Source organism: Microtus ochrogaster, chromosome 4 (assembly GCF_000317375.1).
Source record: "Microtus ochrogaster isolate Prairie Vole_2 chromosome 4, MicOch1.0, whole genome shotgun sequence".
Classification (NCBI taxonomy): Eukaryota; Metazoa; Chordata; class Mammalia; order Rodentia; family Cricetidae; genus Microtus; species Microtus ochrogaster.
In genome coordinates, this window is record NC_022011.1 from 34,562,934 (window position 1) to 34,575,823 (window position 12,890).

General features: G+C 46.0%; 1 protein-coding gene and 1 pseudogene across 1 annotated transcript in view; both read right to left on the reverse strand.

Annotated features, from left to right (window-relative positions):
• Positions 1–12,890, reverse strand: part of Rbm34 (RNA binding motif protein 34) — a 21,208-nt gene continuing 8,318 nt past the window's right edge. The window contains exons 6-11 of the mRNA XM_005345904.3: positions 10,383–10,426; positions 5,346–5,429; positions 5,147–5,210; positions 3,044–3,083; positions 2,441–2,559; positions 1–704 (exon numbers count right to left, since the gene is read on the reverse strand). Of these exons, the coding sequence (XP_005345961.1) occupies positions 426–704; positions 2,441–2,559; positions 3,044–3,083; positions 5,147–5,210; positions 5,346–5,429; positions 10,383–10,426 (630 nt within the window). The 3' untranslated portion in view covers positions 1–425. The remainder of the gene's footprint in view (positions 705–2,440; positions 2,560–3,043; positions 3,084–5,146; positions 5,211–5,345; positions 5,430–10,382; positions 10,427–12,890) is intronic.
• Positions 957–1,454, reverse strand: LOC106143727 (annotated as a pseudogene).

Genomic DNA, 12,890 nt, shown 5'->3' on the forward strand with positions numbered 1-12,890 from the left:
TGGGACAGCCATTTTATTCTGAGTGACCCCTGTGAAACCAGCTTTATAGTCAGCCTGTCAAGGACATTAATAACCAACCACGTTTGTTGCTGGCCATGGCCTAGAAGTCAGTCACACTTCTGGGTGTTCTTGTTGGTTAGCAATTCTGAGATGGCTGAAATGAGATAGGAAGAGATGAGTGTCTATTATTGACAGCTCACAGTCTGTCTTCACGGCCACATCTGGAATCAGTGTTCCCACAGTAACCAGTATTAATGTTTATTATTTTCTGTAAATTCATATCTAAGAATAATGCTTTTAAAAAAAGCCTTACATGAGTACAAAACACTACTGTGTGAGTCTCCACATTTTCCACACAATTCGTAAAAAACCCAGACACTCATTCCAAGTGTTCAGCATAGAAACGAAGGAGGCAGCTTCTGTCTTTACTGCTGATTTTTTGGTTTCTTTGCTTTTACTTTTTTCTTTTGTCCTTTCTTCTTTTTCGTGAGAACTGCCTTTTCTCCAATAAATGCATTTTTGGAACATCCTGCATTTTTGGAAGAAAAAGTAACTTTTTGCTTAGGTTTACTGGCATTTTTCAAGCTTGGGTTTGAACTCGATTGTTTTAGTTTTTCTTTATTAACAGAACGCATGACTCTCAATTTTCTTCCCATTAGCTCAGAATTATTTAACTTCAAAGCAAGATGAACAGCATCTGTATTCTGTAAGAACAAAAATAATAATAAAAAAAAATCATTAATTTCCACCAGAAACTCATATGTAACAAGATCAGTAAAGTCTGAGTTCAATGGTATATGAAGGCTGTCTACTCTGTGGTTTCCTAGCCCTGTGTGAGCCCCCGCTGCTCATGTCACACTCAGGTCACCTCCCCAAACACTAACAGCCACAACCATGGGCTCACTTCTGTTTTTGTTTTTTTTTTTTTTTGGTTTGTTTGGTTTTTTTTGGCTGAAAAAAGTCAGTAGACTCTTTATTGCTTCTGGGGTGTAGGGCTCAGGAGCTCTTGGTGGGACGGGTCCGTTTCCTCTTCACCACCACAGGCTTCTGGCTTCGTAGGATAGCACTGGCCGTGCGGATGGCCGTCATACGCAGATCCGGGCGGTACTTGTTCTTTCGGATCATGTGCCTGATGCTGCTCAGGGTGGCCCGTGCATTCTTGTTGATGGTGGTCCTTACGTAGGAAGTAGCTGGTTTGCGCTGACCGGATCTGCGTTTCATGACCACCACGACCCCTTTGCCGTCGGCCGCGGGCTCCACTCCCACTGTCTTGCGGTGAATCAGCCCGTTGTAGCGGAAGGAGTTGCGGGGTTTCAGATTATTGGGTTCGGTGCTGTACGTCTGCTTATTCCTCTTGATCAGGAAACTGGAGCAGTTCCGAACGACCATCCATTGCAGATGCGCAGACATGGCGGCGCCTCCTCTTCTATGGCGGACGAAGACGGAAAGAGCTGTTTTTGTTTTTTTTGAGACAGGGTTTCTCTGTGGTTTTGAAGCCTATCCTGGAACTAGCTCTTGTAGACCAGGCTGGTCTCGAACTCACAGAGATCCGCCTGCCTCTGCCTCCCAAGTGCTGGGATTAAAGGGGTGCACCACCAGCGCCTTTCTTTAAAACAGAAAACAGCTCAGAAGCCAACTTGCTTTAATTTCTGTTGTAAGTGGAAGACAGGAAACTCTCCTATAGTCCCTCAGATGTTGGACTAGAGGCTCTAGAACATTCTGTGAGTCCAAATTCATTCCAGCACAGAATGACTAATACTATTTTGAATGCTGAGATGCTGAAAGAACTCTACAGACTTCTCAAAGAGGTGAGTTACATCTAGACAGAGTAACAAGATCAGTGCAGTAGAGCAACACAGACCTCACACACAAGACTTCTAACATCTCCCAGGGATACCTGCCAAGAGTCAGAGAGCCTGGGCACTGGACGGATGTCTCACTCAGTAGTTAAGAGTACAGACTGCTCTTAAGGAGAATTGGAGTTCAGTTCCTGGCACCCAAGCCAAGTGGCTCATGACCACCAGTAACTCCAGCCCGTGGGGCACCCCCTATGCCTGGCATGGGTATCTATACTCATATACACATTAAAAATAGTAACAATAAATCTACGTGCTATCCAGCAGAGGTATCCTCTACTGCTTAGGAATGTCAGGAGACACTGACTAGTAGTCACTGAACTCAATGCAGGATCCTTGTGTTTGCTCCATCTTACAGAAGGTAAGGTTCCTCTAACACCCAGCATCTAGAGTAGTATACAGTACTGCTAGCATGCACAAACAAGGATGCTCGGACAGCTGTAGCCATGGCATTCTGTTGTGGTGGTTATGAATTGAGTTTTCCTGAGTCAGAAGCTGGGAATTCGAATCACGACACAGCACTGACGACCTCCCCGGGGCACAGGCTTTCATTCCCAAGAGCAGCAGCGCTCTGGTCCCCGTACCTCAAAGAGCACATAGCCAAACCCTCTGCCGACGCCTGTGAGTGGGTTTCTCAAGATCCGCACTGCCACAATGCTCCCACAGTCCAGAAAGTGTTTCTCCAAAGCAGCATCTTCAATTTCTACAAACAAATCCAAGCACAAATGAGGTGAACGTGTGGACTATCCTTGTGTGATAACGCTTAGCGAAGCCCACGAGAACACAGCACTACACAGCCTGCCTCTAAAAGCTGTCCTAAACAATCCTCACATTACTCGAGCTTTGTTTCTACGGTTCTGCTGTAAGGGAAGGGAATACAAAGGCGCATGAGCACCAGGGAAGAGCTCTGCCACTGAGCAACACCTTCAGCTCTTTCTAAATTTTCCCCAGAGGCAGCTAAAGTTGGCCTTCATTTTCCAGTCTTCCTGCCTTGGCCTCAACTAGATGGGATTAAAGACACTCACTATGCCACCACGTCCAGAATTATTCAATTTCCTTTTGTTCTCGACTACTGTACTTGTTACTGCTCTCAGGCATGTAGGTAAGCCCCTGGCCACGGAACTACATCCTGCTCCTTTCCCTATCATGTAGTAACAACAATTATACTTTTGTTAAAGCACACTTACTGTAAGGAAGGTTCCCCACAAACACTGATCTCTTGTCCCTCTGAAACAGCAATGAACAGAAACAGTCAGTACACTAGAAAACAGGAGCTAGCCCACCCCGGCCACTGCGGCATCCCCTCCACGGGCTGAGGGTCTCCACTTCCTGATTTGATCATACCCTGCCCTTGTCTGTTCCTATGTTCCCGCTGCATAGTATGTGAGCACCAGGAGAGACCTGATCACAGCAGCACTCACAGGCAGTGCTTAGGGAAGGCCTGCGAGAGGCCAATCAGCAACCACGTCAGGCTCTAAGGCAGTGGTTCTCAACTTGTGGGTCGTGACCCCTTAGGTAGTCAAATGACCCTTCACAGGGATGACTAAAACCATCAGCAAATAGATTTATTTATGATTCATAACAGTAGCGAAATTACAGTTATGAAGTAGCAATGAAGACAATCTATGGTTGAGGGTCACCACAGCATGAGGAACTGCATTAAAAGCCGCAGCATTAGGAAGGTGGAGAACCACTCAGACTTAGAGCTTAAGGGCTACATGATCTCCACTGCAACTTCTCATCCGGCTATAATAGCTTAAGATACAAAAACAAACTTGTGGTTGTATGCAGTTAAATTTATTAACAGATATGGTCTAAGCACCACAACTTGCTGATCCTCTGTGGTCCAGCTAGAGGTTTGACTCTGACTGTTGCTCTCTCTCATCTAAGAGAAGCACACTTCTGCAGGCTAACTCTACAGTTCTCTTATTGTCTGAAGATGCAGCTGTCATGTGCAGTCTGGTCACATTGCTCCAGCACTGAAAGTTGAATGCTCCTGAACCCACACTGGACAAGACCCAGACATTGCATGAAGTGAGGCAAAGCAGGGTTTCATAGTCTGCCTGCCAACCTATCTACCCTGCAGCACTCTTAGCTACTGTACACTCACTGACCACACAAAGCTCTTGCCATACACACCCCTGATGTGGGGAGTCCTTCTGTATGTGCTGCTTTTATTGGTTAATGAATAAACAAACTGCTTTGAGCCTCTAGCAGGGCAGGACAGAGCTAGGTGGGGAAAACTAAACTGAATGCTGGGAGAAAGAAGGCAGAGTCAGAGAGAAGCCAAGTAGCTGCCAAAAGGGAAAGAGGTGAGCTGCCAGCTGGAACCTTGCTGGTGGGCCATGAGCCTCGTGGTAAAATATAAAATAATAAAAATGGGTTAACCAAAGATATAAGAGCTAGCTAGCAATATGCTTAAGTGACTGGCCAAGCAGTGATTTAAATACAGTTTCTGTGTGATTAATTCAGTTCTGGGTAGCCAGGAGCAAACAAGCGGCCTCCCATAACACCTCACAGATATTGCCACTGTGCTTTGAGAATACTTTCCTGCCCAGGTAAATCTTTCATGACTCATGGAATCTGTTCTGCAAACCGTTCTTGTCCTTTCCTGTCGACCTGTCTCAGGGGCACCACTCTGAGTGAACAAAGCCCCCTGTGCTGATGACAGCACTTACCATAAAACAGAGCCACAGCCTGGCCCTCTGCGTCTCCAGCAACATACCAAGCACACAGTCTTCAGATTGCTCCTTACTTCTAACAAATAACAACTCTGCTTTTGGTTTCTGAGACGCGGTCTCACTGTACAGCCCAGCATTGCCCAAAACATGTGCTGCTCTTGCCTCTGCCTCCCCAGCTCTGACACAGGCATGAGCAAGCAGCCTAAGTGAGTAACAACTTTCCTGACTTTAGTCTCTGGTGACCTCTTACTTTCTCTAAAGAGCTGGTTATGGGAGAGTATCTTCAAATGGAAAGTGGCCTATTTGTGAAGATAATGTTCACCTGAGTCCTGTGACCCCCTGGACACCAATACTGTGTCCCTAAAGAACAAAGGTTCCTTTCTCCCATTCTCCCCCTGCTCCCTCCATTGGTCCACCTTTTCACAAGGCTCATGTGAAGATCTTTTTGTTGTTGCCTTGTTTTCTTTTCCACTTCTTTGGGACAGTCTCACACTGTCATGCCAGGTGAACCTGTAATTCCTGTCACCCTCCTGATGCAGGAATGACAGGCATGAGCTACCATATCTAGCTGTCTTGTTAAGATCCTTAAACAAATCACATTCTACTTACAGAGGTGGTTTCAGATGCGAGATCAACTCGAATACGAAATCCTTCTGCAATCTCAGCCCCGTTTCTAATATAAAGACAAGTGGGGGTGGCTGTTGAAAATCAGCACTTAGCTATGGGGTGTCTGCCGTAATGAAGCCCATGTAAAGCCCTCTCAGGAAGAGGCCAGCACCGCCCCGTCCCCCGTCTCCGGCAGGGTCACCTCTGCAGCGCCTTTGCAGCAGCGTTCTCTTCCTTGAACACTACATACGCGTTGATGCTTTTCTGGTCAGGGTGAAATTTACGTCTGCAGAGAGAACAGAAGGAAAAACAGATCATGTAAAACTTGCTAACCTCAAACTCAGGAGAAAAATCTAGTTTTGTTTTCTATAACCAATACATGATAAAATTTGCAGACTGAAAGTTCCACATTTTCAAGAAAAGATCCAGTAGTTTGAAAAGGAACAGAGATATATAAAGATAGCAGAAGGAGCAACGAGCCCACATCATCTCAGGAGTCATCGCTGTGAGGAATGGTGAGAACAGGACTCCCACAAGTGTCAGCTACAACAATGGAAGGATCAGCAATGTCATCCTGGCTCCAACTCCGAACCTAGAAAAACTGTTCCTTTTCACTGTAGGATACACACCTAGGAAGTGCACATCGACAAACAGCTCAGCGCAGAAGCGAAAGCCCTAGCAGCCAACACCCACCCAGCAACCCAGCCACCCTGCTGATGGGCACCACCATCCTGACTTCCACACGATTGCTTCTCTCTCTCATGATACAGCCCCACAGCCCTATCTACTGCTATCCATTACACTTCACTTGTCCATTCAAACAAATCTGTTGGATCTGCATTATTTCCAACAGCCTGAATTTGCTGTTGTGAGAAAGCAGTCTGACTTGCGCCTCTGTCTTCTGTACCTGGTAAACTTGCTACTGGGTCTAAAGGTTTGATCTGGCCCAGACACGGCCCCTATGTCAGGACCACAGTAAGTGTCGAGGCTATTCTTTCTAAGCAAGCCATGTAAGAGCTGCTCTTCACTTTTGTGTGTGTGTGTGCTTACACATACGTGCATGTATGTGTGGAGGCCAGAGTCAACCTCATCTGTCATCCCTCCAGTGCTGTCTACCATTTTTGTGTGTATTTTTAAAACTTGTGTTTAGTTGTAGGTAGGGGAACACACACACTTATGTGGAGGCAGGGACAACTCACAGGAGTCAATCCTTCCCTTCCACTATGTGGGTTCCAGGGACTGAACCGAGGTCACTGACCTTGGAAGCAGGCACTTTTCCTTGCTGAGCCATCTTGCAGGTACTACCTACATTTTGAGACAGGGTTTCTCATGCCTAGGTCTCACCACACAGGCTAGACTGCATGGTCACTGTCTCACCTCTCCAGCACAGGAATTACAAGTATGCCCAGCTTTTTTTTTTTTAACAAGGGATCAAGCTTAAGTCCTCATGCTTGCAAGACAACCACTTAACTGAGCCATTTCCCCAGGCTGACTCTTCACCTTTAGTGATTATGGCTGCTGCTGCTGCCCAAGACCTACACTTGCAAAGGGTAATATAATATGGATGCAATTCAGTAGAAAATAGCTACTAATGATAGTGGTAAGACAGACGAGGGCTGAGGAGATGGCTCAGTGGCTAAGAACACTTGTTGCTCTTGAAGGGGACCTGGGTCAGTTCCCAGCACTCACAAGGCGGCTCACAACCATCTGCAACTCTAGTTCCGGAGATGTGTCATCCTTTCTGGTCTCCTCTGACACCACACACACAGTGCACATATACACATGCAAGCAAAATAATCAAATATATAAAAAATAAAAATAAATAAATCTTAGACAAAACAGTAAAATAGACTTAGTAATGATCACTGGTCCTTGCCTAAAGATGCCAGCCTGCTGCTGAGGTCATCAAAGGCAAAAACACGAATGAGAACTGTTGGGAAGATACCCAGTGAGCAGGGCCAGGCATGAACACGGCATGCTGCAGCACACTGGAGTCTTTTCTTTCTTGTTGTTGAAAAAAATTATTTTTCAAGCTAGTTATGGTGGCACACACCTTTAATCCCAGCACTCAAGAAGCAGAGGCAGGAGGATCTCTGTGGGTTCAAAGCCAGCCTGGTCTACAGAGCAAGTTCCAAGACAGCCAGGACTTATACATCCTCCCCACCCATCCAATCCATGCCCTCCCTCTCTCTCTCTCTCTCTCTCTCTCTCTCTCTCTCTCTCTCTCTCTCTCTCTCTGGAAAACAAACAGGCAAAAATAAATAAGTAAAGCAAAACAGAAGAAAGAAAGAAAGAAAGAAAGAAAGAAAGAAAGAAAGAAAAAAGGACGAACGAGCGAACGAGAGATGTGTAGAAACTATAATATATAAGCAAAAGACGAGTAAGGTAAAAAAATGCCCAAACAAAATAGGGACAAAAAAAAAAATCTTACAAATACCACTGAGTTTGTTTTGTGTTAGCCACAGGCTCTCACTTAAATGTGGTATATCCAGAGACACCATTGGAAAAAAAAAAAACAATTTTTCCTTTGTGACCAGCTGACCATAGACAGCTTCTGGGTTAGAGACAGGGCGCCTGTCTGTTCTCCATCTCAGCACTGTCATGGTTTCTGTGACTTCCTATGCACAATCTGATACCTTCCTATTGAGGAAAACAGCTATGATTTACTAGACACAAAACACTGCCCAGCACTAACCTAGACCTTTCACCCGGCGTAGGTGTTGTTTTCTGACTTCATGATGAAGAAACTGAGGTCTGAGAAGTGTTGATGGTAGCCAAAAAGCTGACAAGCTACAGGACAGACACTCAGTCAGTGCTCTCCAGCACCTAACTCTCCCCAAAAGACACAGCTGCCAACAAACCCAACGCTGACCCCAGCAACACAGAACAGAAAGATCTTTGTCCCATGAATACGAGCGGCAAGCAGGTGGGTCTACTTCAGTGGACTTTTACATCAGACTAAAGGGGACCATGAACCACTCATGTCAGGTAATGTTCTGTCTCCACTATAGCACAGAAGCCAGAAAGAGCATCTCTCCTGTCCTTAGCAGCTAATCCACAGCATCACAACTGGTGGAACCCAGAGAGCAAGAGTCTTGGAGGAAAGCACCTGGACACTAAGGCCAGGCTCCTCTCTCCAAAGAGAGACAATACCTGCACGGTTCAGTCTCACTGATGCTGCAAGGGGACCATCTATGGGTGTACTCAGATCTGAGCTGGCATCCACAGAAGACGGAGCCTGGGCATGAGCCCCAGAGAACATCTACGCTGACAACAGGCTAGAGGAGAGTATGCAAGCCCACCTGGATTCTCCTCCAGGTGAAGGAAAAGGTGAAGATGCTATGGGGAGGAACAGTCAGCCTGCCACTCGGGACAGAGCCAAGACTCCAGGGCTAGAAGAGGAAAGGGAACCTCCTGTCAGCAACACGGTACGGGATATTAAGACCCATCAAAGGCAAAAGGCCAAGTCTAGCCTAAAAGATGGCTTGGTGGGTAAAGATGCCGGCCACCAAGACTGACAGGTTGAGTTTGGTCCTCTAGTACCACTTGGTGGTAGAGAGCAGCTCCCACACGCACACTGCACATACACGCCCATACACACACATTACAAATAAACATTACAGCGGGGGAACCTGGGGACATAGCACAGCCTGGTGCCCTCATTCCCACTACACTACAGCTCACTAACAATGGCAGCCCTCCACACTGGATCCTCAATAACATGTGAAATTTCTTGTCCTTTTGATCCTTTAAATGACACCAAAGCTTTTGCATGCAGAATATGTAACTCTCCCCCACGCCGTCCATCTCTCTCTCCCTCAGAAACAAGGGAAAAAAAGACAGCAGTAAACAGGTGAAGTTTTTTGTTTTTTTGGTTTCTCGAGACAGGGTTTCTCTGTGATTTTGGAGCCTGTCCTGGAACTAGCTCTGTAGACCAGGCTGGTCTCGAACTCACAGAGATCCGCCTGCCTCTGCCTCCCGAGTGCTGGGATTAAAGGCGTGCACCACCACCGCCCGGCTAACAGATGAAGTTTTACAGTACTTGACCAAACAGTAAAAACCCAGTAAGCACATAAAAAGATGTTTGCCATCTTACAAAAGCATAGCAAGGAGTCTTCAGAAAGGCTGACACTAGTGTCCTGAGGCTGCAGAGGACATGGACATGTGGTATTCTCACCGAGTGCTGGTGGAATGAAAACCATGCAAGACGATGGGCAGTAGGGGGCTACCTTTTAGGAAGCTAAAACACACTGACTATATGGCACAGACATTCTCCCTCAGGGACTTTGTCAGGAGACATTACCTGTCCACAAATGGTTTTAGTCCTTTAATGCATGAAAGGTAAAATCTGGAATCACTGGATGCTAAAGGGCTAGTGAATGACCTAATGCTCACTTTCCACACGAGGGAACAGTATTAACAAAGAACAGATCACTGATGTACACAGCACAGATCTCAAAACCTTGCTGAGGAAAGTCAGACCAGGACAGAATGGGCTGGAGTGTGCTCAGAGGTAGTGTGAGTGCTTAGCGCAAACCAGGCCCCACGTGCCATCCCCAGAATCAAGGAGGAGCATCATGAATTGTGGGGTCTGCTCACAAATACACTAGCACACATAGCTCAGACACATGCCACCTCCAGAATCAAGGGGGAGGAGCATCATGAAATGTGGGGTCTGCTCACAAACACACTAGCACACGTAGCTCAGAAAGTAGGCGAGAGAGCACTGCCTACAGCAGAGGCAGACGCACTGCACAGGCACACCAGCAGACTGGACTAAGGAGGCATTCAGGATGCAGACTGTGGCAATGCTTTCGCCAGGCTCAAATGTCACAGTCCTAAAAGTGGCCAGATATGTGGTGCTCCCCTATATGCTCAGCACCCATAAACAAAGGCAGAAGAATCAGGAGTTCCATGCCTACTGAGTTACATAGCAAGACACTGTCTTAAAAATGTAAGGCCTGGCTGGGCCCGGTAGTGCATACCTTTAATTTCAGCACTTGGGAGGCACAGATAGGCAGATCTCTGTAAGCTCAAAGTCAGTCAGTCAGTCAGGGCTACATAATGAGACCTTGTCTCAAAAAACCAAACCAAACCATTCCTTCACTCCACTTATTTATGACTACAAGATGAAAACAAACAAACTAGCCACGAACAGTTATACGGAAATAAATCAGGGTAGACCTTATAGAACACTAGGATAGTCTAAAAAAAGAAAATAATCTAATTATAAACTTACTTTATTGCAGCCAATTTTTTGGTTAGTGTTCCCTCTGCTGGCATCTTTTAAGAAGGAAAAAAAAAAACATTACAAATTTGATTTTGGAGTATTTTTCAAACTTGTTAACACTTTTATTCCTCCCCTTTCTTAGGGCTGGAGACTGCACTCAGGACTTCATACATGTCAGCATGTGGTCTACCTCTGCTATGCCTCCAGCCACGTAAGTTACATTTTAGTAAAAGCCAAACTATGTAGCTAACCACATGCAGCTCAAAACACCTTAGGGAAATTAAATCAGAGACAATCATTCTAATGCGTGTGAGCCAGGAGCTGCGGCACACTCTACAGTCCTGTAATCCCGACTCTGAGACAAGAAGATGAGGAATACATCTACCCTCCTGAGCTGCACAGGGACACAGGAAGTCCTATCTCAGACAGAAGGGAGAAGAGACAAGAAATTCCCAGACAGCCTCACAGTCCGCAGCTACTCGCAGACAACACAGCACAAGCACAGACACTAGGTGCCCAAACTGTAGGATGACTCCAACACAGCGAAGAGTCATGAGAAACAGGATGAAAACAGTTTTATAAAGCAAATGGGAGGGGGGCAGCATTTATAAATTAAACCTTCCTCTCCACTCTATGTATTTAAAACGTCTGAACTGGTCAGGAGGAAATGTGTGTGATATATAATCTTCGCATCTAAGAGATTATTTATCCATCGGGCCCCCAAAATATTTTGGAGTCTTTATTTGTTTTAGACAGGGCCTTTGTAGCCCAGGCAAGCCGTGGACTCAGTGTGTATTGAGGATGATCTTGGTCCTGGGAACACAGTCCCAGAGACCCAGGAGCACATAATACCAGCAGCACAGCAATAAGCCAAGTGACAAGGGAGCAGCTATGAGAAGGTCACACAGGTCAACAGAACAAGTGGCTTCAGCTCAGGGCAGTCAGTGGTGCACTGAGAGAAGAGACTGAAGAACCCACAGGATGACCACTCATGCGGTAGACCATGGGATGCTGTATCAACGAAGGAAGATTGAAGGGAGAGCCACAGCATGGTCAGCTGTTCTAACATGAGGAAATAGAATAGGTAAGATGGCTGCAGAGATGGCTTGGCAGTAAAGAACACTCACTACTTTTTCAGAGGATCCAGGCTGGTCTCCCAACACAAGCATGAGCCCTGGATCCCAGTTACTGCCAGGGGATCTGCTGCCCTCTTTTGGCCTCTACAAGCACTGCATGCATATAACTGAAGGTAAAACACCAACCCACCCATACACATAAATCTTAAAAAAAGAGATTCCCAATAAAAATAAAAAATTTAAAAAGAAGCAATGAGTAGAGATAGGCCAGGAGAAAAGAAAGGAATGACTCAACGATGGAAAAACCCCAGGAGCTGTGGAACACTACAACTGTGTATTGCTCTCATTGGCTTATGAAAGCTGAACAAGGCCAGGAAAAACAAACAGGTGGCAGGAACAAACTGAGAATATGGGAGAAAGAAGGTGGAGTTAGAGAGAGCTCCAGTCAGCTGCTGAGGGAACAAGAGATGCTAGAGGACAGGTAAAGCCACAAGCCATGTGGCACTATACTGATTAAAAGAAATGGGTTAATTTAAATGTAAGAGTTAGCTGTAATAAGCGTGAGCTATTGGCCACGCATTTATAAATAATACTAAGTTTGCCAGGCAGTAGTGGCACACGCCTTTAATCCCAGCAATTGGGAGGCAGAAGCAGGCGGATCTTTGTGAGTTCAAGACCAGCCTGGTCTACAAGAGCTAGTTCCAGGACAGGCTCCAAAACCACAGAGAAACCCTGTCTCGAAAAACAACAACAACAACAAAAAAAAAAAAAACAAAAAAAACCAAGTTTTTGTGTGGTAATTTGGAAGTGGCTGCTGGGATGGGAAACTCTGCCTACATATGGCACTTCAAGGTGGGACTGGAATTCCACATAAGACCTAACAAAGCTCCAAAAACAATCTTAAAACACAGAAACAGAGCCTGGAGCAACGCCTTAGCCTTTTATTTCTCATGCCTGCTGCAGTAGAGAGACACAGCTCCTGGTAACTGCCAGCTCACCCTGAACTAAGCCGCATGGCCGATTCCCACAGGCCCACACAGGCTGTGGTACACAGAGGTATCTCCCAGCTGTGCACTGCCTGGCTAGCTTAGGGTTTCTGCTCATGCAGACAGAAAAGGTTACAGAGTTACAGATACACAATAAGGACAGACTCAGACAAAAAGAGCCTCTAACCAGTCTATTATGTGTTTATCAATGTGCATAGGCTTGGAAGGGAGAAGAAGAATATATACAGTCTTGGATTAAAAATATATTGTTTTGGGTGGTGGTAGCACATGCTGATGTGGGAATGTCATATATCAATCTGTTGATTTCATTGGTTAAGCAATAAAGAAACTGCTTGGCTGCCCTCATAGGTTAAAACATAGGTGGGAGGAGTAAACAGAACAGAATGCTGGGAGGAAGAGGAAGTGAGCTCAGACTCGACAGCTCTCCTCTCGGG